Source organism: Xiphophorus couchianus, chromosome 4 (genome assembly GCF_001444195.1).
Source record: "Xiphophorus couchianus chromosome 4, X_couchianus-1.0, whole genome shotgun sequence".
NCBI classification, from domain to species: domain Eukaryota; kingdom Metazoa; phylum Chordata; class Actinopteri; order Cyprinodontiformes; family Poeciliidae; genus Xiphophorus; species Xiphophorus couchianus.
The window spans coordinates 35071230-35096930 of record NC_040231.1 but is presented as its reverse complement, the minus strand read 5'-3'; the positions used below and the strand labels follow the sequence as shown (position 1 = coordinate 35096930).

The window sequence follows — 25701 nt, the reverse complement described above, 5'->3', positions numbered from 1 at the left end:
TGGGGACAGCCAGGTTTAAATGCTCTGTGCTCTAACTGAATAAAATCAGCAGCACCTGTAAAGGGGAGGAACACAAAGACAGACAACAAGACACCTGCAACCCAGCCCATAAGGCCCAGGGCCGTAACAATTTCCACACGCACAATGCAAAGGGAACTCAAGGGGTTGGGATTGAACAGCTGTGTAGCCGTAAGAAAACCTCTAATCAGTAAGGCTAACCAGAAAAAAGGCTTCAGTTTGCTAGGGAGCATAAAGATTGGACTCTGGAGGAATGGAAGAGGGCCATGTGGTCTGATGAGTCCAGATTTACCCTGTTCCAGAGTGGTGGGCGCATCAGGGTAAGAAGAGAGGCAGGTGAAGTGATGCACCCATCATGCCTAGTGCCTACTGTACAAGCCTGTGGGGGCAGTGCTATGATCTGGGGTTGCTGCAGTTGGTCAGGTCTAGGTTCAGCAACATTGTGTGCCCAAAGAATGAGGTCATCTGACTACCTGAATATACTGAATGACCAGGTTATTCCATCAATGGATTTTGTCTTCCCAAATGGAACGGGCATATTCCAAGATGACAATGCCAGGATTCATCAGGCTCACATTGTGAAAGAGTGGTTCAGGGAGCATGAGACATCTTTTTCACACATGGATTGGCCTCCACAGAGTCCAGACCTTAACCCCATTGAGAATCTTTGGGATGTGCTGGAGAAGGCTTAGCGCAGTGGTCAGACTCTCCCATCATCAATACAAGATCTTGGTGAAAGATTAATGCAACACTGGATGGAAATAAATCTTGTGACACTGCAGAAGCTTATTGAAACAATGCCACAGCGAATGCGGGCTGTAATCAAAGCTAAAGGCGGTCCAACAAAATATTAGAGAGTGTGACCATTTTTTGGTGGCGACTTTTTTTTTTGGCCAGGCAGTGTAGGTAGGACCAATTTAGTAAATATGTTACTTGTGCAGCTTTGCCAGCTCATCTCTATCTGTTGTAGAAGTCTGAAACTTAGGTGAAGCTAATCATCTGCCTTAAAATCCTCTACTTCTACCCAGATTTGATCAGAGTCAAACAGGTTAAAGTGTAAGATCCCAGAAACAAGGACTCATTGAGAGAATTGGCAATGCAACCCTGCAATGCCAATGGGCGATGGGGTCGTTTCTTACCTAGCTCTCCATTCTTGTCTTTATTACTCGAAGGCAGTGTTGTATAAAGTACTGAAATCTCAGAGTCAAGTAAAAGTATAAGTACCTCTCCAAAATATGACTTTGGTAAAAGTCCAAGTCACTGACTGAAATGTTACTTGAGTTAAAGTCTTAAAGTATCTGAAACTTCTTGTACTTAAGTATGGAAATTACTGTAAAAATGGATGTACTCAAGTAATGTAATGAAAAGTACAAGTAAAAAGTAAAACAAAGCAAATGCAGTTTGAATGACATTTTTTATATTTTGGTAAACTTGTCAAATACACTTAAAATAATGTACCCAACCAAGTGCAGGCAAAATTAAACCTGCTAATAGATATACCTGCAGGCATCATTTAGTTAAGAAAATTAGGTGCTTTACCTATAGCACAAGGTTAACTTAACCTGCTTTACAACTGAACCAGCTTCTTAGTATACCCTCCAGGACAGAAAATACAAAGTTTTTGTAAGCCTCAAGTTTTCCCTTCAAGTAAGGTCAGTGCTGAAAATGAGAAAAATAAATAGTACAGAAAATGCGGCCAACATGAAGAAAAAGAGCTGTTACGATTACTCTACTTCACAAATCAGTGAATCAGTCAATGCTACAGTCAGTAGGTGGTGCACACAACTGTTCATTATGCAAAAGAAAAAAAGAATTGGGAGGGAAATGCAGCTTATTGGCATCTGTAAACCTGGTTTTGAACTTGCATGCCTTTCCTATATTCGTTACATTTAGTCTAAATTGCTATCGCTATGGCTTCTGTCCCCCCTTGAACAGAGGAGTCTAGGTAGCCTGATACAGTCAACATTAGGCCTAAGCTAAATACACCACGTGTGGAACTGAAGCAATGCCAAAGTTCATTTATGGTCAACGTTTCACAATACAGTAGTGTCTAGTGACCAAGCTATAGTTACTGATACAGGAGGATTATAACCATTTCATAAGACGTTACCTCGATGTGTTTCTTCAAGTTGGACGGGGAGTTTTTGTAAGATAGAATTTCCACATCTTTGGGCAGGAATAACATAAACTGCATGCGGTACGACGAATCTTTAACACCCACGAAAGAGTGTATTGTGTTTAAATAAGGCCAGGGGCTCTCATCACCAGCTGGTGGTTCCCCTGGAGCTGTGCCCGACGTAGTTGCAGTCGTTGTGGTCTCCGTCTCCTCCTCCATCCCAGCCAGCATACCTAGGTGGGCCCCATATGGGATAAAAGAGGGCTGTCATATGGGGCCCAAAAGGGTTTGTCCACGGGTTCCATGGTGGCCCCTCATGGGTTTGCCCAGGTAGATTTTAAAGGGCTCTGACTGGGTCTTCAGTGGGGCCCAGATGGTTAACTTACACGAGGCCCATCTGTGGCCCACTAGGGTGCTTTCAGGAATATTTACCTGGGCCCCAATTGGGTCTGAACTGGGCTAGAATATGGGTAACAAGTGGGTTTGTCCACAGTTTCCATGGTGGCCCCACATGGGTTTGCCCAGGTAGATTTTAATGGGCTCTGACTGGGTTTTCAGTGGGGCCCATATGGTTAACTTACACGAGGCCCATCTGTGGCCCACTAGGGTGCTTTCAGGAATATTTACCTGGACCCCAATTGGGTCTGAACTGGGCTAGAATATGGGTAACAAATTAGTAGTTCCACATTTTCCATGATGGGCCCATATGCTTTAGCCCATATTGGTTTACAGGCCCTGACTGGGTTTTCAGTGGGAGCCAGATGCCTTAATCCTTATAGGAACAATGGGGTTGTTCTCACCTAACCTTGAAATGAATAACATTCATAGATATGCAGTTTTAAACAAACCAAAGTCCTAAAACGCTTTATCACAAAATTTGTTTAAAGAGAAAAAAAGAAATTTCCTTTGGTCAAGGCTGTTTATTTTGTAATCAGAAGTTATTTTATACCTCAGCAATTATTAGAACTTAATTAACAAAGCAAACGGTGCCACAAGCACAAATGGCGCTCTTAAACAACAACAAAAAAAATAAATTCAAATCTACAAAATTGTTCACATGGCATTTTTGAACAACAAACTTGTTTACTGGTACATACACACACCTTTCACAAAACCTTTTAGAATAACCTACATGCATGCTTACACTTGAAAGCTCGCATATTATTGTAACTGTCCTTCTTGGAAGACCTGCCCACCAGAGTGAGAATTGGCAGCCTCCCTACTTGCTCTAACTCTCCTATTCCCACCCCTGTCACGGGCTCCAGTGAACCACTTTGAGAGTGCCTTTTCCACATCTTTATGTGTGAGTCCAACGATGGAACCATTTCTTTTAAGTGCCCCTAAAATAACAAGCAAAGGTAGAAACTGTATTAGCGTTTTACTTTAGTACAATGTAACATTCATGACATTTGCCTCTCCCCCTTCAGGGGGCAAAAATGCTTGCAAAGATCTGCCAAAATAAAAGCACTCGAGTCTTTATTATTATGAACACACACTAGATTCTTAGTTCAAATTGAAAATATCCATCTATATCTTTCTTATACTGATATAAGAAAGGTTCTATAGTTATTTTGTATTGTTTGAAATACAAATATCATTTAAAATTTTTGTCAGCTATCAAAAGTTCTTGAGTGATAGAACACTATGTGAATAAAACCAAAAGATTACTACAAATAAACAAAAGGCATATGACAAACAAAATAAATTAACAAATGTTTAAGGAAAAAAAGTGAAAAGAAAAGTTACTCTGACCATAAAAACTGATATTTACCATACACAACATCAAAGAGACGCAGGTCCCGGAACTGGTGTTTCCCATGTCGGCCAAACAGGTTGAACTGGACTGCTAATTCATGGGACATCAGGAATCGCATAGCCCGTCGTATTGCGTCATCCAAGGATGCTCCTCTAATTTCTGCAACCATGGCAACCTTAAATATAATGACAATTGCAAGACAACATTTGAAAATCAGGATGCAATTTAGTTTTCATTAATTGATTTGTTATTGTTTCACACATATATAGCTTATATGCTTAATTTTATACATGGACAAAATGCCAATTAATTTATGCATCAATTTAAGGGAGGTCTGTCACAATAAATTTTTCTGGACAATAAATTCCCAGAAGTTACTGTGATTAAATGTTTTACAACCATTTTCAAATAATATAATAGTAAGAACACATTCTCAAAGATTGATAAACTTTAAATTCTAATGAACAATGAGCATTGCAACTGGAAGACAATTTAAATATCCAATTATGAAGTCTTTGTAAACAAATGTGTACTTCAAAAAATGGCAAGCTGAGACCTAAACACCAGACTGAATACTTGTCAAGCAGTTTTTAGTAGAAACAGAAAAATTATAAATTATGGGAATTTGTTTTAATTTATCATGTCATTAGTTAATTGCTTACTGCAATGGGGCTAATTTAATGTTAATTTTTAAGGAACAAAATTTTAACTTACAACTCCAGACATGAAGTCTGAGTCACCCAGCTTCTCATTCATGCCCAGGACATCATTGATTGTACACATTGGAAAAACAGCTCCTTCAGGTGGTTCAACCGGTGGTGAAGCAGATTTCTGTCTCAGCAAGGTATTCAGCAACTGTCCGTGTAGTCTTTGTGTTTCTCTAACCTCCTCAAGAAGTGTAACCAGCCTAGTAAACATAGCCTCTCCCAAGCTGGAGCTGCTCCTGCTCAAAGAAGTCCCAGGACTCATAGAAAGACTTGCAGTTGCACTTCTCAGATTTGGAGTTGTGCTGGGGCTTCTCTTTCTGGACACACCGAGACTACACACTTTTGAGGCAGATCCAAATGTGGTAGGTTCCAAGGGAGGAGAAGGTGGAACTTCATTCTCTGAGGAGTCCACACTGTCTTCACTTGAAGAAAATGTGCCCCATTTGTGGGAGGATCTGAAATGATAAATCAGAATTTAACAAGTGGTAAAAGTTGGTAAAAAAAAAACAACAACCAAAAAGGCTACAGTCTAGTGAGCAATTTAACTATTTTATTTCAAGTTAACTGTGAGAGATACAGAAATAATATCCAAAAGATAAAACGTTACAGTTGAACCTATGACAACCAATATGGTTAAAAAAACAGTAATCTAGTTCATTTAAAGTAGGAATGTGGCAAAATCTATAGTAAAGCTCACAAGTATTAGCATTTTTTCCTGTGTAATTTTCCATTCTTACAAATATGTTGTTCCTTTAAGTCCTGAAGGATGAGAAAAAAGTAAAGCAAAGAGAACCAAATGGGTAAAGGAATTGAGAGCGGCTCAAATGACAACTAGGAAGACAGAAGGTTTAGAGTTGTGTGTTACATAAGTCCCTGTTCCACACTACCTTCTACGTCGCTTTTCTGGGATATCACTATCTGTTTGAAGATCTGATGTTGCTTCTGCCTTTGCAAGCTTTCGTCGTGCTTCTCCATAGCTGTCTTTAGAAAATAATTTTTAAAAAAAAGGATTAACACATTTGTAAATCTAAAGCTCACGTTTTCAAAATTTTCATACAAGTAAATGTTTGTCACCTGCATTTCCAAGAACACGCACACAGCATATCTTCCATGAAGCATCTGGCTGTAGTTGTTTTACTGTTGCTTTACTGCTTTAGTGACATTTAAAGCATTATCGATTAGATCTTTTACAGTGGTAAAAGCAATAACTTAACCGTTGTTAAATGACTCATCTTTCAGTTCATATTTTAATTCTAAATGTTAACATTCATGGGGTACCACTCTTCAGAAGTGGTACCCCAACATAGACTGTAAGTCTATGTTGGCCATGATTAAGGAATTTCCTAAGTGTAATGTTATTATAGAGTCTTATTTACTGTCAGTTTTGGCAGAAGTAGTAATTTGTACATAAAGCTTGCCTGATAAAATGGTTATAAAATTGCAACAAAACATTTAATTCCCAAAACCTTATGAAAATAAAAATTATAAAGCTACCTTTTTCAAATTGTTGATGGGTGATCTTCACAGTTTCGTGCTCTTCAAGTCTGCAAAGAAATGTATGTTCATAATGCAGTTAATATAACATTTGGGCTTCTCCAAAAAATAATATTAAGGCAAAACAGCCTATGTATAGAGCAGGGGTGTCAAACCCCAGTCCTCAGGGGCCAGTGTCCTGCAACTTTTAGCTGTTGCTCTGCTACACCACACCTGAATAGAATAATTAGGTCATTAAGGCTCAGGAGAACTGATCTACACAAGGAGAAGGTAATTAAGCCATTTCATTCCAGTGTTTTTTACCTGTGGCACATCCAATAACTGCAGTTTACCGGATCTCGAGGACTGGAGTTTGAGACCCTTGGTATAGAGTACTCACTGTAGCCATATATTGTAAACACTGAACAGTTTCACTAATGCAATTATCCTCATTTACTGTGTATAGTACTGTGACAAGACAGTAGTATTAATCCTAAGAGCAGTTTAGAAAATCACTAAGAAATCACTCCTAAAATATTGCACATATTAAAGAACAAGAGCTACACTTAAAATATTGCAAAAACAACAAAAAGAATTCTTCATCTTTCAATCTTTGATTCAGGCGTGGCCACTGAAGAACACAAAACTGTGCAGATTGAAACAAACTCTGGCAGAACAAAACACTTTAAAGTGTCACTTACAAAATAAAAAAAAGGATTTAAAAATATTTACTATACCTTCATCCTATTTACAAAAAAAGCTTTTATGCCAAATATACTGAAACCACATGTGCCCCATATAGTGTTGCCCATTTCTATCCCATTCCCAGTTAGCCCACATTAATGCTGAAAAGGACCCATACATTTAGCCCAAATGGGTCAACAATATGGCTCCCATTTTAGGTTAACCATATGGGGCTCATGCAGTTAGCCGAGATAAAACCCATGCCCAATTATTACCAATCTCGCCCAAAACAAAACGATTCAATGCAGTTTCATTTAAAAAAATAATAATAATAATTAAAAAAAGCACCCTTGCATGGGTGGGTCCCAGCCAAGCTAGCATGCATGAGACCCACCCTGCTGGTTTAACTGACTGGGAGAAAGATTATTAAAAGCCCATGTACATAGAATGAAATCACAAGTTACTCTTTTTAAATCATGCAAGTGGTTTTATTGTGTCAAGACACTGAAACAAATTCTGCTAGCAACTTAGATTCTTTAGTGAACCGAATTTATTCTGCCGCGTCAGCGCTCAAATGAACCAATGGTAGCTCAGCAAATAATGGCGCCGCAATATTTGAAAATGTTATGGCCCAAAACAATACGGAGTTTGAAATCGCTCTGCACCAAAATATTCTTATCTTAATTATGGTAGATAACTTATTGTGTGTGTTTTAACAATATCAGAAAAAACTGTCACCGGAAAGGATAAAAAAAAAAAACCATAAATAATCTTTTGGGGTACGACGGTCATCCGATCTGTTACGACCAGCACATTTCTTTAACTGGCGATTTAAAATCTCCCTAAAATTTGATATAATGCAGGTAAAACAGACAGAAGAGAAGTACTTACAGATTGTTTCGTAGGACAGCCAACCTGCAGACTCCGCGCAAACAGACTGATGAGGAGTTGGAGTGTGAAACGGCATATCCATCCGCAGTTAATTTTACGTTTTCCAAGAAATTCAAGATTAATTTTGAGAGTGTTACATCGGTTTAACAAATGTAAAACCGATGTAACACTCAAAAACGTGCTCAAACAAAAATAAATAAATATTGTCGTCCTCCTTATTCAAATGTTGTTTGAAACTATTTTCTTTCGCGGATGTGTAAAATGCCTACTTCAATTCACCAATCTTTATTGGCAAAGGTGCCAAGAGCACAAGTGTCAAACTCCAGTCCTCAGATGTCCTGCAGCGTGTAGATGAGCCACAGGTACAAAACCCTGGAATGAAATGGCTTAATTACCTCCTCCTTGTGTAGATCGGTTCTCCAGAGCCTTAATGAACTAATTATTTTATTCAGTTGTGGTGCAGCAGAGGCACATCTATACGCTGCAGCACACCTGCCCTTGAGGACTAGAGTTTGACATCGCTGCAATAGAGCAATAAAAAGATTAAAAAGATCATTGCAACCAGATTAAAATATATAAAATTAATCATTAATAGAAATGTTAAGTTTTTATTTCATTTTATTTATGCTGACAACTTGGAAAATGTTTGCAGATATATGACACAGATCGCGATGCTCAAAATTGTAGTCTTTCACTTGATAATGAGTTTTGTTTAAATTTATTTTCTAAACATTTTGTAATATTTTTCACAATGGTCTGATCTGAACAATTTCTCCAAATAAGACTTAAATCCTGTTGTGAAAAAGCTGCAATAAACCCTTTGGATTAAAAAAAAAGCAAGGTGAAAAGTCCAGATCTGAACCTAATTTTGAGTGAGCAGAAGATTACATATACATGGTGCATATTTAAAACAGATTATGTCACAAAAATCACATCCAGACTGGACTGGACTGTTCTAGTGTAAATAATAAAAAGAAAAACCGTTAGGGGTTCAAAGTGTAGTAAGAACAATACTGAACTGTTTTAAAAAATAAAGCATTGAAGCATTATTTTTTAATGGCAATATCCTGGTCTTTTTGGAAGCCTAGTGTCATGTCGGTGTTAGTAAATGAGCCAGACAAGGAGATCACATAGTGAGCATGTTTAAGGTTCAAGTACAATACACCTTGGTGACTTCCAAGACGAGGTAACCATCCAAGGAAAGCTTTTCCTTCTGTTGACAGAAAAGCTTATGCAATTGCTTCTACACTTTATATCAACTCCATTAGAGGCCAACTGAGTACAAATTGCCTTGGCAAGACCATCAATCTGATATTTTGGGTAATTTTCTTTCCAAATTTTTATGTTCTTGCTCTTGCAGCTTTTGCTTTTGACACATAGTGAAAAGTTTGAAAGTTACAGGTTAACCACATTGTCTATTAAGATGTTCCACAGTTTTGTACCATTCACTGACATAAAAATCTATAGGGTCTACATTTCCTTGTCGAGGTCCAACTCATGTACGGCCATGTTTATGTCATGTGGGTTCAATTTGGTCAGCCCACATGATCTTCTCATGTTGGGCCCACAATACGGAAACCATATGGGCACCCATAAGGGAGGCCCGTATCTGTCCCATTCCCAATTAGCCCACATAAAAAAGGACTAGGGCCTACATGTCCATGCCCAGGTCCAACCCATGTACGGTCAGCCCATGCTTATGTCATGTGGGTTCAATGTGGTCAGCCCACATGGGCTTCCCATTTTGCACCCATGATACTAAAACCACATGGGCCCCACACAGTGTAGCCCATTTCTTTCCCATTCAAAGTTAGCGCACATAAAAAAGGACTAGAGCCTACAAATCCATGCCCAGGTACAACCCATGTATGGTCAGCCCATGCTTATGTCAAGTGGGTTCAATGTGGTTAGCCCACATGGGCTTCCTATGTGGGGTCCATGATAGTGAAACCATAAGGGCCCCACACAGTGTAGCCCATTTCTGTCCCATTCCCTGTTAGCCCACATAAAAAATGGACTAGGCCCTACATGTCCATTTCCAGCTCCAACCCATGTACGGTCAGCCCATGCGTATGTCATGTGGGTTCAATGTGGTCAGCCCACATGGGCTTCCCATGTTGCGCCCATGATACTAAAACCACATGGGCCCCACACGGTGTAGCCCGTTTCTGTCCCATTCCCAGTTAGCCCACATAAAAAAGGACTAGGGCCTACATGTCCATGCCCAGGTCCAACCCATGTACGGTCAGCCCATGCTTATGTCATGTGGGTTCAATGTGGTCAGCCCACATGGGCTTCCCATTTTGCACCCATGATACTAAAACTACATGGGCCCCACACAGTGTAGCCCATTTCTTTCCCATTCAAAGTTAGCGCACATAAAAAAGGACTAGAGCCTACAAATCCATGCCCAGGTACAACCCATGTATGGTCAGCCCATGCTTATGTCAAGTGGGTTCAATGTGGTTAGCCCACATGGGCTTCCTATGTGGGGTCCATGATACTAAAACCACATGGGCCCCACACAGTGTAGCCCATTTCTTTCCCATTCCCAGTTAGCCCACATAAAAAAGGACTAGGGCCTACATGTCCATGCCCAGGTCCAACCCATGTACGGTCAGCCCAGGCTTATGTCATGTGGGTTCAATGTGGTCAGCCCACATGGGCTTTCTATGTGGGGCCCATGATACTAAAACCATATGGGCCCCACACAATGTAGCCCATTTCTGTCCCTTTCCCAGTTAGCCCACATAAAATAGGACTAGGGCCTACATGTCCACCCCCAGGTCCAACCCATGTACGGTCAGCCCAGGCTTATGTCATGTGGGTTCAATGTGGTCAGCCCACATGGGCTTTCTATGTGGGGCCCATGATACTAAAACCATATGGGCCCCACACAGTGTAGCCCATTTCTGTCCCTTTCCCAGTTAGCCCACATTACTGCTAAATAGGGCCCATACATTTAGCCCATATGGGCCAGCCCATATGGGTCCCATGTTAGGTTAACCATATGTGTCTCATGTAGTTTGCCCAGATAAAACCCATGCCCACTCATTACCCATGTAGCCCAAAACAAACCCAAGTGGGGCCCACTCATGCATGCTGGCTGGGATGTGGCTGCTACTGATTGCGAGACTTGCTTTGTGTTTAATGGGAGAAGCTAAACAGGTGTATCCTATTGGTGGTGATGAACAAGCCCAGGCAAGTAGGCTACGGACTTTGTTCGGTAGCCTGCTTGCTACTTGCTAATCAGTAGGTGGGGTCAAAACACTTTGTTTCTCTCTCTCGCTTTTTTGTAACGAGTAACTAAACCACACATTGAAAATGTATCGGAGTAAAAGTACGCAATTAAGTTCGGAAATATAGTGAAGTAAAAGTGAAAGTCATCAAAAATTTTCATACTCCAGGAAAGTATGAAGTACTCCAAAATATACTTAAGTAAAGTAGTGAAGTATTTTTACTTCGTTACTATACAACACTGCTCAAAGGTGACTTTCCTACTGATGTTAAAACTAGAGGTGCTTCATATTTTCAACTCCAGGTTGATCAGTTACAGTCACAGCAAAGGGAAATGACACACTTTTTCAGTTCTACTGTAATATGTACCCAATGTTGACAACAACATTCACTCACCAATCCAAATGATTGATTGATTTCTGGAGCTCGACGTTGGGATCCCGGGTTGTTGAGTTGTTTTGGTAGTTTGATTTCATTCTAGGTTCATTGTTATTTTGGTTAGATCAGTCTTGCTCCTGTTCTTCTTAGTGTTTTTAGTTATGTTTCTTTCTTTTAGTTACTCTAGTCTTATTAGGTTTCTTTAGTCTTAGAATTATTTCCTGTTCCCCTGTGTTACACTTCCTCTCTCCCTCTCCATAGTCTGCCTCCTGCCCCCCCCTCTCACACCTGCGGTCAATCAGCATCAGCATAGGTCTTTTGTTCAGCATTCAACCTCCCCAGAATTTAAACCTCTCATTCTCAGTCACTCCCCGCCAGATCTTCTCGTCTACTCTCGTCTCTTCCTTGTTCCTCGCTGTGTTGTCCTTGTTTCCCCTTGCTGGTTTCTATTTCTGTTTTTTGTTCTGACTCTCTGTTTTTCCATGAGTTTTTGAAGGTTTTTGTTCTTAAATCTTCATTCAATTCATCATTATCTACTTGATGCCTCCGTCATCTGCATTTGGGTCCACCTACATACTACACATCATGACCCTCAATGCATTCCACGTTATTAGAGTGACAGGAGACCACTGCTGCCCTAACCCTCAGTCTGGAAATTTCCTTACTAAATAAAATACTACATTTTTCAATCAACAATTGGGATGTTTCAACAAAATAGAAGTGAGTGACAAAGGCAGCAATTTGGCCACGTAAAAGTACGCAGCAAAGGCAATGGATATTGAGGTTCCCAGCTTTTTTCAGAGTCGACAGCTACCGACCTCCAAACATTATGTGGCCTTCAGATTAACCAAAAAGCAGGACATCGGGAGCTTTATGGAATATCATTGTGGCTGGCACAGTAGATCCCAATCCATAACCTGAAAGCAGCACAGCATAACGTGTCTTCCTACATAATTTTTTGGGGGGGTTTATATACTGAGACGAAAACAAGATTTATTTTCAACCAGAAAAAAGTAAGAAAAGTTGTAAAAGAATGCGACAAGCTACTACCATGTACAACGCTATTCTAGAATCCAGAATTTTAAATCCAGAACACTTTCCGAGTCTCCTCCTATTTGAACATTTTACGAGTTTGTAGGTTATTTGTGTTTCTCTGAGCATTACAGGGTCTGATCTTGGGGCAAACCTACTGGAATGTCTACTTCTGGGAAGAATGACAGCTATTCTACGTATTTTCCACTTTCTATTAAATCTAATCAAGAGCTGTATTATTTTTTTGTCTACAGGAATTACAGACTTGGAAGAGGTTTCGCAGTTTCTGAAGGAGGGTATCATTATGAAGGACTTCAGCCACACCAATGTTCTCTCTTTACTGGGCATCTGCCTTCCGCCAGAGGGTTCACCGCTGGTGGTCCTGCCCTACATGAAGCATGGTGACCTGCGCAACTTCATCCGCGACGAAGTGCATGTAAGAGGGTGCAGCAAAAGTCCTGTACTCTTACGCCATCTGTTTAGCCGTCGCATAGGTTTGATGATGGACAAATCGGCAAATGTGATTGTCTCACAGAATCCAACAGTAAAGGACCTGATGGGCTTTGGACTGCAGGTTGCCAGGGGGATGGAGTACCTCGCCAGCAAGAAGTTTGTCCACCGTGACCTGGCTGCCAGAAACTGCATGTGAGCTCGTTTGGATTATTTTATCCAGTAACTACACATTATTAAATAAAACAGAAATAAATGTCTGTAGAAATGTTGAAAGCACTGTAACAAAACACTTTGGATTTTTCTTGGATGACAGCTTAAAACTATCCTTACACTTTTTTGTGTATTAAAACTCTCCTGACTTCTGAAAAACATAAATTGTTTTGCCTACAGTGTTATTCATAACAATGTAATGGAGACAGTAGAATGAAGAAATAGAGATGGTCATGTCATTCATCATTTTTTATTCCCACTTATTGTCACAATAACAGACATTTAAATTCACAAAAACTTGCGGAAGTTGTAAAATGTTTTACTTTTATCTGCAGAATAAATGTTCAGTAATGTCTAAATTCTTGAATCCCTGCAACTTCAATCAATGTGTGTGGTGAAAAAAAAAGAATACTGTTTTTTTTATTATTATTTGAACTTTTTATAAAGAAATAGTGTGGGTTGTCAGACATGTCTACCAAAACAGAGGATGGATTATTTTTATTACTATTATTATTCTGTTCCTCCTTTTGTAAAGGAGACAGTAAATGTTTCATGTCACAAATGATGCTGCTCTTAAAAAAATTTTAAAATCTGACAATCTGGTAAATTTCAGAAATGTACCTAAACATGGGTAAATTTTTCACTGTAGTTGCATATTTTAACCTTATTTTAGGTTGTTCAATGTTAAAATACTGTATGTGCTAACTCTGTCAGTGGAAAGAGACGCTCTTAGCTTAGCAGTACAAATGATATGCAAACTCTGCTTTGCATGTGTCATGTGCAAGCAGCAGCCTGTCAGACCACAGATCTTCCAGTTTTTGTACATAAAACACGTTTAATTCAACATTTCAGAAAATAACGTTTTTGTTGCTCAATATATCTAAGATGTGTTCTGTTGGTTCTCGTATGTGTGGAAGAGAAAAGAAAATAAAGCTAAAGGCAGCGAGCCAAAATTAACCAACCATCCCTCCACAGAAGGTAACGGTATGTTTTCCCTGCCAGGTTGGATGAGAGCTACACGGTAAAGGTGGCAGACTTCGGCCTTGCTAGAGACGTTTACGACAAAGAATACTACAGCGTCCACAATAAGAGCGGCGTCAAGCTGCCCGTCAAGTGGATGGCCCTGGAGAGTCTCCAAACACACAAGTTCACCACCAAGTCAGACGTGGTGAGAACGCCGTCATTACTCTAATGGCTTTAAAATGTAAAGGTGTCACACGGATTGGCTTCAAAGAAGAGCTCTACCTTTATGTTGAGAGGTTTTCACACAATATCATATTGTAAGTGGATGCTTAATGTTGAGGTTAATTTGTGTAGTGTCTGAAAGAAACAGCAGAGGTGTGCAAAGTTGCACAAGGTTTCCCCCAGAAAACCTGCTAAGCCCAGTGGTTGGGCGCTGGGGCAGTCATTCATCCAGCCCGTCTTGTTTTTGAGTTAAAAATGTTTAAAGTTGACAGGAAATTTGAAAATATCACTTGATAATTATGTGTTATTGGAAGATTAATACCTGAACACCGACTATAAAATCTTAGCCTGGTGGGGGCACAAGTAAAACCTGATGACCCGCCAGGCTTATAATACACTGAGAGAAACCCTGCTGCATCAGAAAGTCTTGTTTTTTTAACCAAACAAGCAGAATACTGACCCGAACAGCATGCTTTATTCAAACACGATGATGGAGGGATGATGTTTTGGGGCTTTTTTGCAATCATACAACCAGGACAACTTGCAAGCAATTGCGTCAGCCATCAACTCGTCTATATGCTGGGTTGAGGCAATGTTATTATTAGCCTAAGTAAGGTCATTATTAAAGTAAAGACCAGATATTTTCTTTATCTCAACTTTTTCTTTTGATTAAGCCATTTACAATAAGCAAATAATCAGTTAATTGCATGAAGAATTAAAATGTGATGAATAATTTCCATTCTGAAAGAAAACAACAAAAAATAAAAATAAAATATATATATATATATATATAGGTATATATATATATATATATATATATATATATATATATATATAGGCTGGACTTAGGCACGCAATCTCGTTGGCCATATAGTGTATATGCTAATACTGTGGTCAGGCTGCCTTTCCACACATGCGGTCATTGGACTGTGAAACAAAAGTATGTACAGTATATACTGTATGTAAGTATATATATCTTCCCGTTAACTGCTAAGTGTTCTCTACAAAATTCAGTTTTACTGGGTTTTAACCAGACAAACTCTCGAAGACTCATAAATATCTAAGATAACACATCTAGCATAATAACATAAGGGGAGTCTTATGCCATTATCTGTTTTTTTTTCTACTTAAAAATGGCCTCAAAGCAACAATATTATAATTTTATTGCAATAAATACTGGAACAATTTATTGTCCAGCAAAATCAATCATGACAGGTCTGTTTGTGATTGTAATTTTTTTTTTAACTGCAACAAAGATGTGCTAATGGAAGCTTTTCTTCCAGTGGTCGTTTGGAGTCCTGCTGTGGGAACTGATGACACGCGGCGCCCCACCGTACTCCGACGTGAACTCCTTCGATATCACCGTGTTCCTCCTGCAGGGCAGGCGGCTGCTGCAGCCCGAGTTCTGCCCCGATGCTCTGTGAGTGCGCACAGGTTCACAGGTTCTGTTCTCGTCATTCACACGGCTCGGCTGGCATAAGTAATGTACAGTAAAGCTGTGCTTTCGGTACATCATGAAAGGTTACTGCGATTTGAAGGGAGAATCAGCTACAGTGGATTAAATGTACAGTATAAACAACTGCAGTCATAAATCACACTCACGTCATCCATCATTGTCAGCTGGAGACTCAAATGTGGGTTACGTCACATCAGCTGTTTTGGTCACATGGAAAACTTTTTTAACTTTTAAGTTTAACTAGACTTAAACCTTGGACTTGGTGTTCCCTCGCCCGGACGCGGGTCACCGGGGCCCCACTCTGGAGCCAGGCCTGGAGGGGGGGCACGATGGCGAGCGTCTGGTGGCCGGGCTTTTACCCATGGAGCCCGGCCGGGCTCAGCCCGAAGAGGAAACATGGGCCCCCCCTCCCATGGGCCCACCACCCGTGGGAGGGGCCAAAGGGGTCGGGTGCACTGTGTGATGGGTGGCGGCCAAGGGAGGGGACCCTGGCGGTCCGATCCTCGGTTGCAGAAACTGGCTCTTGGGACGTGGAATGTCACCTCTCTGGTGGGGAAGGAGCCGGAGCTAGTGCGTGAGGTCGAGAGGTTCCGGCTAGAAATAGTCGGTCTCACCTCGACGCATGGCTCTGGTTCTGGAACCAGTCTCCTTGAGAGGGGCTGGACATACTTCCACTCTGGAGTTGCCCAGGGAGAGAGACGTCGGGCAGGAGTGGGCATACTTGTTGCTCCCCATCTCGGCGCCTGTACGTTGGGGTTTACCCCGGTGAACGAGAGGGTAGGATCCCTCCGCCTACGGGTGGGGGGACGGGTTCTGACTGTCGTTTGTGCTTACGGGCCGAACGACAGTTCAGATTACCCACCCTTTTTGGAGTCCTTAGAGGGGGTACTGGAGAGTGCTCCTCCTGGGGACTCCCTTGTTCTGCTGGGGGACTTCAACGCTCACGTGGGCAACGACAGTGAGACCTGGAGGGGCGTGGTTGGGAGGAACGGCCCACCCGACCTGAACTCGAGCGGTGTTCTGTTGCTGGACTTCTGTGCTCGCCATGGATTGTCCATAACGAACACCATGTTCAAGCATAAGGGTGTCCATATGTGCACTTGGCACCAGGACACCCTAGGCCGCAGTTCGATGATCGACTTTGTCATCGTTTCATCGGATCTGCGGCCGTATGTCTTGGACACTCGGGTGAAGAGAGGTGCGGAGCTGTCCACTGACCACTACCTGGTGGTGAGTTGGCTCCGGTGGCGGGGGCGAAAGCCGGTCAGACCTGGCAGGCCCAAACGTGTTGTGAGGGTCTGCTGGGAACGTCTGGCGGAATCCCCTGTGAGACGGAGCTTTAACTCCCATCTCCGGCAAAACTTCGAACACGTCCCGGGGGAGGTGGGGGACATGGAGTCTGAGTGGACCGTGTTCCGTGCCTCCATTGTCGAGGCGGCCGATCGGAGCTGTGGCCGCAAGGTTGTCGGTGCCTGTCGCGGCGGCAACCCTCGAACCCGTTGGTGGACACCTTCGGTGAGGGATGCCGTCAGGCTGAAGAAGGAGTCCTATCGAGCCTTTTTGGCCTGTGGGACTCCGGAAGCAGCTGATGGGTACCGGCGGGCGAAGCGGCATGCGGCTCGGGCGGTTGCTGAGGCAAAAACTCGGGTGTGGGAGGAGTTTGGAGAGGCCATGGAGAAAGACTTCCGCACGGCTTCGAGGCGATTCTGGTCCACCATCCGGCGTCTCAGGGGGGGGAAGCGGTGCAGCACCAACACTGTTTATAGTGGGGATGGTGTGCTGCTGACCTCTACTCGGGACGTTGTGGGCCGGTGGGCAGAGTACTTCGAAGACCTCCTCAATCCCACCAACATGCCTTCCACTGAGGAAGCGGAGCCTGGGGACTCTGGGTTGGGCTCTCCAATCTCTGGGGGCGAGGTCGCCGAGGTGGTTAAAAAGCTCCTCGGTGGCAAGGCCCCGGGGGTGGATGAGATCCGCCCGGAGTTCCTTAAGGCTCTGGATGTTGTAGGGTTGTGTTGGTTGACGCGACTCTGCAATATCGCATGGACATCGGGGGCAGTTCCCCTGGATTGGCAGACTGGGGTGGTGGTCCCCCTGTTCAAAAAGGGGGACCGGAGGGTGTGCTCCAATTATAGAGGGGTCACACTCTTAAGCCTCCCTGGCAAGGTCTATTCAGGGGTCCTGGAGAGGAGGGTCCGTCGGATAGTCGAACCTCGGATTCAGGAAGAGCAGTGTGGTTTTCGTCCTGGTCGTGGAACACTGGACCAGCTCTACACCCTCAGCAGGGTCCTGGAGGGTGCATGGGAGTTCGCCCAACCAGTCTACATGTGTTTTGTGGACTTGGAGAAGGCGTTCGACCGTGTCCCTCGGGGAGCCCTGTGGGGGGTTCTCCGGGAGTATGGGGTACCGGGCCCTTTGATACGGGCTGTCAGGTCCCTGTATGACCGGTGTCAGAGTCTGGTCCGCATTGCCGGCAGTAAGTCGGGCTCGTTTCCGGTGAGAGTTGGACTCCGCCAGGGCTGCCCTTTGTCACCGATTCTGTTCATCACTTTCATGGACAGAATTTCTAGGCGCAGCCAAGGTGTTGAGGGGATCCGATTTGGTGGCCTCAGGATCTCATCTCTGCTTTTCGCAGACGATGTGGTCCTTTTGGCTTCATCAGATCGTGATCTGCAGCTCTCGCTGGATCGGTTCGCAGCCGAGTGTGAAGCGGCCGGGATGGGGATCAGTGCCTCCAAATCCGAGGCCATGGTCTTGAGCCGGAAAAGGGTAGAGTGCCTTCTCCGGGTCAGGGGGGGTGTCCTGCCCCAAGTGGAGGAGTTTAAGTATCTCGGGATCTTGTTCACGAATGGGGGAAGAAGGGAGCGGGAGATCGACAGGCGGATTGGCGCAGCGTCTGCTGTCAAGCGGGCGCTGTACCAGTCCGTCGTGGTGAAGAGAGAGCTGAGCCAAAAAGCGAAGCTCTCGATTTACCGGTCGATCTACGTTCCCACCCTCATCTATGGTCATGAGCTTTGGGTCATGACCGAAAGAACGAGATCGCGGATACAAGCGGCCGAAATGGGTTTTCTCCGTAGGGTGGCTGGGCTCTCCCTTAGAGATAGGGTGAGAAGCTCAGTCATCCGGGAGGGACTCAGAGTAGAGCCGCTGCTCCTTCACATCGAGAGGAGCCAGTTGAGGTGGCTTGGGCATCTGGTCAGGATGCCTCCTGGACGCCTCCCTGGTGAGGTGTTCCGGGCACGTCCCACCGGGAGGAGGCCCCGGGGAAGACCCAGGACACGCTGGAGGGACTATGTCTCTCGGCTGGCCTGGGAACACCTCGGGATTCCCCCGGAGGAGCTGGAAGAAGTGGCTGGGGAGAGGGAAGTCTGGGCCTCCCTTCTGAAGCTGCTACCCCCGCGACCCGACCTCGGATAAGCGGAAGAAGATGGATGGATGGATGGAAGTTTAACTAGAAATCACATCAAAGGATGGCATTTATTTTCTGCTTGTCCTGTGGTTTTTGATAGATCCTCGCTGATCTGTGGATGTTCCCACAGATCAGCCGCTGGCACCGCTTCCAGCTCATGCTGTTCCAGCTTATGTAGACATGTTCAGTAAAAGTTTTCCAGGCAAAATCTACTGAGAAAATGACAAGGAAAATTGCTGTATGCAAATACGAGCACCACTGTGAGTCATCCTTCTCACGACACCAGATTCAATGTTGGGTTGACAACAGAAAATAAGATTTAATCTTATTTTTGAGAATCTTTAGACTCCTTTTCTATCTGTTTTCATAAAAACAGTAAACATTTTCCAGCATTTGTAATTGGTCTTGTAGAAAGTTGGAGAATAATATTTCAGGTTTTGTGCTTGTCTCAATCTAACTTTTTTTAGATTTTGAACTAGATCAGTGGTAGGGAAAGTAGTCAAAATTTGTCCTCAAGTCAAACTGGCACTACTTCAGTATATTTTATTACCTTTGAAGTAAAAACTAAGCAACTGGAAAAAATATTTAAGCAAGAGTAAAACTAAATATTTGGGGGAAAAAAATCTACCTCAGTACTGAGTTAAGTGTTTTGTCATCACATCTAATTTAATTTGTGAAAAGTTACGTAATTAGACATTCAAAAATATATAGTTATGTGCAAATAAGCACAAATGCATATCAATACAGAATATCAGATTCATGCAAAATAAACATTTCCATATGTCATTTTTCACTACATAAAGGTTTGAAACCAACACATACAGTAGGCAATATATATTACATGTTAAACGAGAAAAGTAGTTCCAGTGGCAAAATCTACTGTTTACTGCTTATTCACTTCTCACTTCTGTAATAGATGCAATAAAATGTCCAGTTCATGTTGACTCATAAAAACCTGTGAAATACCCCTTTAATTTAGCATCAATAGGACGCTGCGGCTAGCAGTTAGCCATTTGCGGTCAACTAGCAGCTAACTGGTTAGCCAGTTGCGATTAGCTAGTGGTTAAGCATCTTAAACATGGTGCTTAAATGTAATTTTATTTCAGCAGGCTAATCTACATATAGAGCAGCACTTTATGAGACAGATTCCAATATCATGTCATGTTTAATATCTCAAGAGCAACTTATATCCTGGAAAAAGTAAAAACAAGAGAACCATTACAACCTGGCATTGTACAACAAACAGCAACAATAATCTGACAGCTGATAACATTATGAGCTGCGCTCTCAGTATGTGTGTGTGTGTGTGTGTGTGTGTGCGTGTGTGTGTGAAGCTGGGTAGAAGATGGGAGTGTTCATGTGGGAGTAAAGCAGAGGCCACATCAGGGGATGATGTATGTCTGCAGACATTCTTGCAATTTTTCCCTGCTGATGGTTCTCAGAGGGCCTCAGGTAGCAACAGGAACCAGCTTGTAACTTGAACAAATGTGTTAATGAGGTTCTTAGTTTTGTTTTGTTACACTATCTTCTAGCAGATCAAAGGATAAATATGAACAGATTTCAATTTCTGGCAGACTGAAGAGTTTTGCTGTTGAATGAAGTTACTGAGCTCCGGTCTATCTGCTCATGTAAATGCATTGGTGGGTGCCGCTAATTCAAAAGTTAGCTGTGCTAACTCTAAAGGACTAATCACAAACATTAATTCCACTAACTGTAATGGTGCGTTCACACCAAACGCATTTTCAGCATCAGCCGGCTGCTTTACATCATAAGTCTACATGGAGGCGCGTCGAGGGCCCATCACGGCGCATTTCACGCGTCTAGTGTGGCTCAATGTGAACCGTTGAAGAGCGTCCAACACATCCAAAACGCCTGACAAATGTGCCGGCAACTGAAAATAATAGCTAGAGTGCCTGCACATAGACTTTGAATGTACACTAGACGCATTTGACTCGTGAAACCCTGGGTGTAGAACAAAATGTCAAGCATCTGCAGTAAAAGTGCACACCCGTCAAACTTGAAGAATCGGACATATTTTTGACCCATGTTATATATATATATATATATATATATATTATTTTTTTTTTTTTTTGTTGTTGTTACCCCTCCAGTGGGTATTTTTGTGGGCTCTAGTGTCCCTTATATGACAGTGGGCTGATAGGAAATGGGGAAGGAGAGAGGGGAAGACATGTGGCAAATGTCGTTGGGTCCAGGAGTCGAACCCACGACGGCCGCGTCGAGGACTCAAGGCCTCCAAATATGGGTCACGCTAACCACTACGCCACCACCGCACGCCCATTTTTGACCCATGTTAACATTTGGTTGTGAACCATAAAGCACAGTGGTAATGGCATTTAGGGGAAGCTAATGCTAAAGCGGGTTTCAGTCACTTGATTTTGATGACGTGCAAATGTGGCGTAATTTCAGATGAAGGGCAGAAAGGGAAATTTCAATGACGGCAACTGTTGCACAGACACCTTATTGTAGAGCTGTAGATACAATTTCCTGCAACTTTTAGCTCTGATTCTTCTAATTTTAGAAACTTGGGCAGAGCCTGAACTCACAGTTCAGAGAATGACACACATACAGTATATTAAGATGGATGTGGATAACCTTCTGCACCTGTCTGAAGTACAAGGATTCTGGGCTTAACTGCATCTCACCTGTCAACTTACTGAAGTATTTTAACTATTTGGTTAAAATGTACTGACAATAAAGTTAGTTATTTTCCTTTTTTGTTAAAATAGGATCACTCTGGGATGGTAGTGCAACGCCTCTCATTTGGAAACATGAAGCACATTTTTTTATTTTCATGTTTACTCCACAAACTCCTCTATGGCAGAAGGGCACCAAGCAGAAAGATGAAACTGATTCAATAACAGCTCCATAAACTAGAGTCAACAAGGTTTTGTCAATGTGGAAGGGAGAGAGTTTTCTGAGAGTTAGGAAAGTTCCTATTGAGACAAAGACTAACAATTAGGAACAAGGAGATCCAAATATCCAAACATCTAGTTGAGGTTTTGATGGCAGCAACTGCATATTTAAGAAGGTTTGAGGAAAAGACCACTAATTATTTCCTCATGATACATGATAATCCATTAGTGAAATAGAAATAAATGCTTAAACTACTATGTCCAAGCTAAAGAAGACAGCAGCTGAAAGTTGTTTCTCATCTCCTCCCCCAGCTACATGGTGATGATCGAGTGCTGGCATCCCAAGCCGGAGCGCCGACCTTCCTTCTCTGAGCTGGTGTCCCGCATCGCTGCCATCTTCTCCAGCTTCACCGGGGAGCACTACGTCCTTCTCAACACGACGTACGTCAACATCGAGAAGATGAGCCCGTACCCCTCCCTTCTCTCCTCCACGTCATCTTCCTCAGACTCCTCCTCTGAGCCCTGCACCTCCTCGTCCCTGCCCTCCCAGTCCCCGCTCCTCTGCCGCATGGAGCGTGAATGTTGCACCTGAACCAGGAAGGGAGGATGTGGGGCCGATCATCAACTGAGAGATGGACTCAGAAAGCAGGGAGCTACTGTCTATAACTTGCCAAACACTGGATGCTGCATTCCGAGGACAACAGGGATTCTTTGGAGCTCAAAGTGATCAGGATCTTTTTGGAAACCTCAACGTGACGCAGAGCAAACCTGTCCAGCTCCTACCACAAACTCTCAATGAGCACAGTCACAGACTTTCACAGGACAGAGGAACCCTGTGTCAAAGAGTTCCGCTGACTAAAGCCGTCCTGGCGAAGAAGCACATCTCAGTGTCCACTACACAAACGACTCCTGTCCTCCATTGCTTTGCTTCAACAAAACAATCTTCTTCTCCTTCTTCACCACTGCACTCTGTAATGTGAATACGCAGGAAATTGACATGTATTCGTGTTGTATAAACCTCTCTTTCTTCCATGAACACAACGCGAGACACTTCAGCCTGCTGGGATGAACCATGGAGTCTTAGGTGGTGGAGGAGGAACAAGCAGGATGTGTAAAGACCCTGCTGTGTGCATTTCACTGGATGCTTTATTTGTATACTTACCCTTGGTCAAATAGCTTTCACATGCCTGGGGGGGGGGGGGGGGGGCAAAAAAACAAAAGGTTGCCTGTGTGAAACAGCCAGATGGTTCCTGGGTTAGTTAATTATATATCAGAGAAACAACTACAGTTGTCACACTTGAACGAACATGGATGCCCTCTAAGAAAGAATAAAGATAACGATGTAAGTTACCTCTTAAAACACTAGATGGTGTATTTGAATGAGATCTTGACAGTCTGCAGGTGGTTAATACTTCAAACTTGTGTTCTTCAAAACATTCTTGATTGTTTTCTTCAAGAAAGGAGCGACTGTCAGGATTTATTGTTTTTAATAAGGTGTGCCTTGCAAAAGTACACAGACCCACTGGGTTCTTTCACCTTCTGTCACATTACAACTCCATTGGACTATCCCACTATGCTCTGGCTGTATGTTCAGGGTCGCTGTTGGAAGGTGAACCTTGACCTGAATCACCTGATTGCACTGTATTTATGTCCATTGATTGATTCCCATCAAATATGACCAGTTTTCCCTCTTTTTCCTGAAGGAAAAACATCCGTATAGCATGACACTGCCATGACCACGTTTCTCCAGAGGGTGGTGTGTTCAGGGTAACATATAGTGTTAGTTTCCCATGCCATCTAAAAAGCTCTATTTTGATCTCATCTGACCATATGTTTGCTATCTTCCCTTCAAGAGTAGAAGAATCATTTTATTTGTGCTACTTTAAAGACACAGTGAATTTACAAATTCACTAAAATGACTTCCAAAGGCGACTGATTGCACAAGTGGGTTGAATAGAAATACATGTCAGATTTTATTTGGGCAACATTTGAGGTAACTTTTTTTTGGATAGATTTTTTTTTACGTTTGTTATAACTGTTGCTATATTCTGACAGTAGAATATGAGACAACTAATCTGTGAAAAAAATCAAGCTTCTCTGTCTCCTCCCTGTGGTCCTACTGCCATTTGCAGAAATACAGCGCTCCCAGTCAGAAACAAGCAATCAGAGCCAGGAGGAGGGTCCTTAGCAGAGTCAGTCACACTCAACATTGTTCAAGCTCAAGATTGCCGGTGTGCTGCTGCGACTGTGCTAATGATGGAGAAAGAATTTAACGTTACAGGAATTTACTCCTCATTTCTTGAGTTCTCAGCTGGCTCCACTGTGGGGGAGGAGCTTTGGAGGCAGGGGGAGGAGCCAGCAAGGTGGGCTTGTTCAAATTTTCCCCGGTTTTCTCAGAACTCCCTTGTGTAGCTTTAAAAAGCATGTATTACTTTCATTCTGCTTCAGGAACACAAACTACCTTGTGCTGGTCTTCAAAATAAAAACCCCTGTAAACTACACCAATCTTTTTTTTTTACCCCTTCAAGGGGTTTTTGTGGGCTCTAGTGTCCCTTTTACGAAAGTAGGCTGACAGGAAACAGGGAAGGAGAGGGGGGAAGACATGCGGCAAATGTTGTCAGGTCTGGGAGTCGAACTCGCGACGGCTGCGTCGAGGACTCAAGGCCTCCAAATACGGGTCGCGCTAACCGCTTCGCCACCACGGCACGGCCACTACACCAATCTTTGCAACTGTAATGAGACAAAATGTAGGAAAAGTCCAGAGGGTGTGAACACTTTTCAGAGGGGATTGCTGTAGTTTCACTAAACTGATCACAAATGGGCATAAGCTTGTAAACCACTCTAATGATCAATGTTATGTTAACGATTGCTTCATGTAGCAGTTTCTTTGGGTCTGGCTGCCACTGTGTTCAGCCATGGACATAAACAGGTATGAATGTTTGCTCTGATGAGAAAAAAAATTGCTGTACTATATTTTTATATACGACGGATGAGCCTCTTCAATTAAACACGTTCCAATGGAAAGACTATTAAAAACCAGTTGAACAACCTTTTTTTTATTTTGACAAATCACTGCCATTTTGTAGATAAAGACAATAAAGCAATACGGAGAATGGATGGTTGTTTGGTCTCTGGCTGTTTTTGCCAGGTCATGGTAAAAGAACAGAACGATGGAGGAGAAAAAGAACGACGAGACCTTCCTCCTGTTACAGAAAGACTGCTGTCTCCACGATCACGTTCTCTACCACCTTGTTGATGTTTAACACTGATTGTTGTACAGTATATGTGCATATCATTTTGTTTTGTCTCTAAAAAGTATTGAAGGTACATGTTCCTACATGATGTATAATAAATCTTGTAAGGGTAATAAAGCTATGATTTAAATGATGTTTCTTTTTTTTATTGACTAGCATTGATTTCTGTTTCAAATGAACAAATTCCAATCTTAACTTGTCGGTTTGCAACATTTTATGTTCAGTTTAGTCTCGGAGAATTAACCTTTTCTCTTTAAACCCAAAGGCAACATCAGAACGTTTCACTCCTGTCTTCCTCTAACAGTCCAGCGTTGACCTTCCCTGACCTTGCTCATACTTCCTAGTCTTGATTGAGCCATGATTGTTTATTAATGGTGAAGGCCAAGAGTTAAACGTGTATAGAAGTTGGATTATTTAATAAATACAAACTCGTGACAGACAGAGGTCCATATGCCCCTCCTAAGGTCATGGCAGATAATGGCCTATTGATATGGACTGTAATTAATTAGACATCCAACCTTCGTTGGATTCCAGCAACCGTGGGATGTTTGTTATTACAGTCTTCCAAG

The 25701-nt window shown here is 42.7% G+C and overlaps 1 protein-coding gene and 1 long non-coding RNA gene across 5 annotated transcripts in view; one reads left to right on the top strand and one right to left on the bottom strand.

Annotated features, from left to right (window-relative positions):
• met (MET proto-oncogene, receptor tyrosine kinase) overlaps window positions 1-25265 on the top strand; it is a 138686-nt gene extending 113421 nt beyond the window's left edge. For all 3 annotated transcript variants that reach the window (XM_028014210.1, XM_028014211.1, XM_028014209.1), the window contains 5 exons: window positions 12547-12728; window positions 12828-12937; window positions 13958-14123; window positions 15424-15560; window positions 22191-25265. In XM_028014210.1, the coding sequence (XP_027870011.1) occupies window positions 12547-12728; window positions 12828-12937; window positions 13958-14123; window positions 15424-15560; window positions 22191-22470 (875 nt within the window). In that variant the 3' untranslated portion in view covers window positions 22471-25265. The remainder of the gene's footprint in view (window positions 1-12546; window positions 12729-12827; window positions 12938-13957; window positions 14124-15423; window positions 15561-22190) is intronic.
• Window positions 2463-5731, bottom strand: LOC114142762 (uncharacterized). 2 transcript variants are annotated; one of them, XR_003595103.1, is made up of 5 exons: window positions 5672-5731; window positions 5485-5578; window positions 4605-5052; window positions 3906-4065; window positions 2464-3474 (listed from the first exon to the last, which is right to left on the bottom strand). It is a non-coding gene; the product is annotated as an uncharacterized LOC114142762 (long non-coding RNA). The 2 variants fall into 2 exon arrangements; XR_003595102.1 differs by having other exon boundaries at window positions 2463-3474; window positions 4605-5578.
• Window positions 25266-25701: the final 436 nt, after the last annotated feature.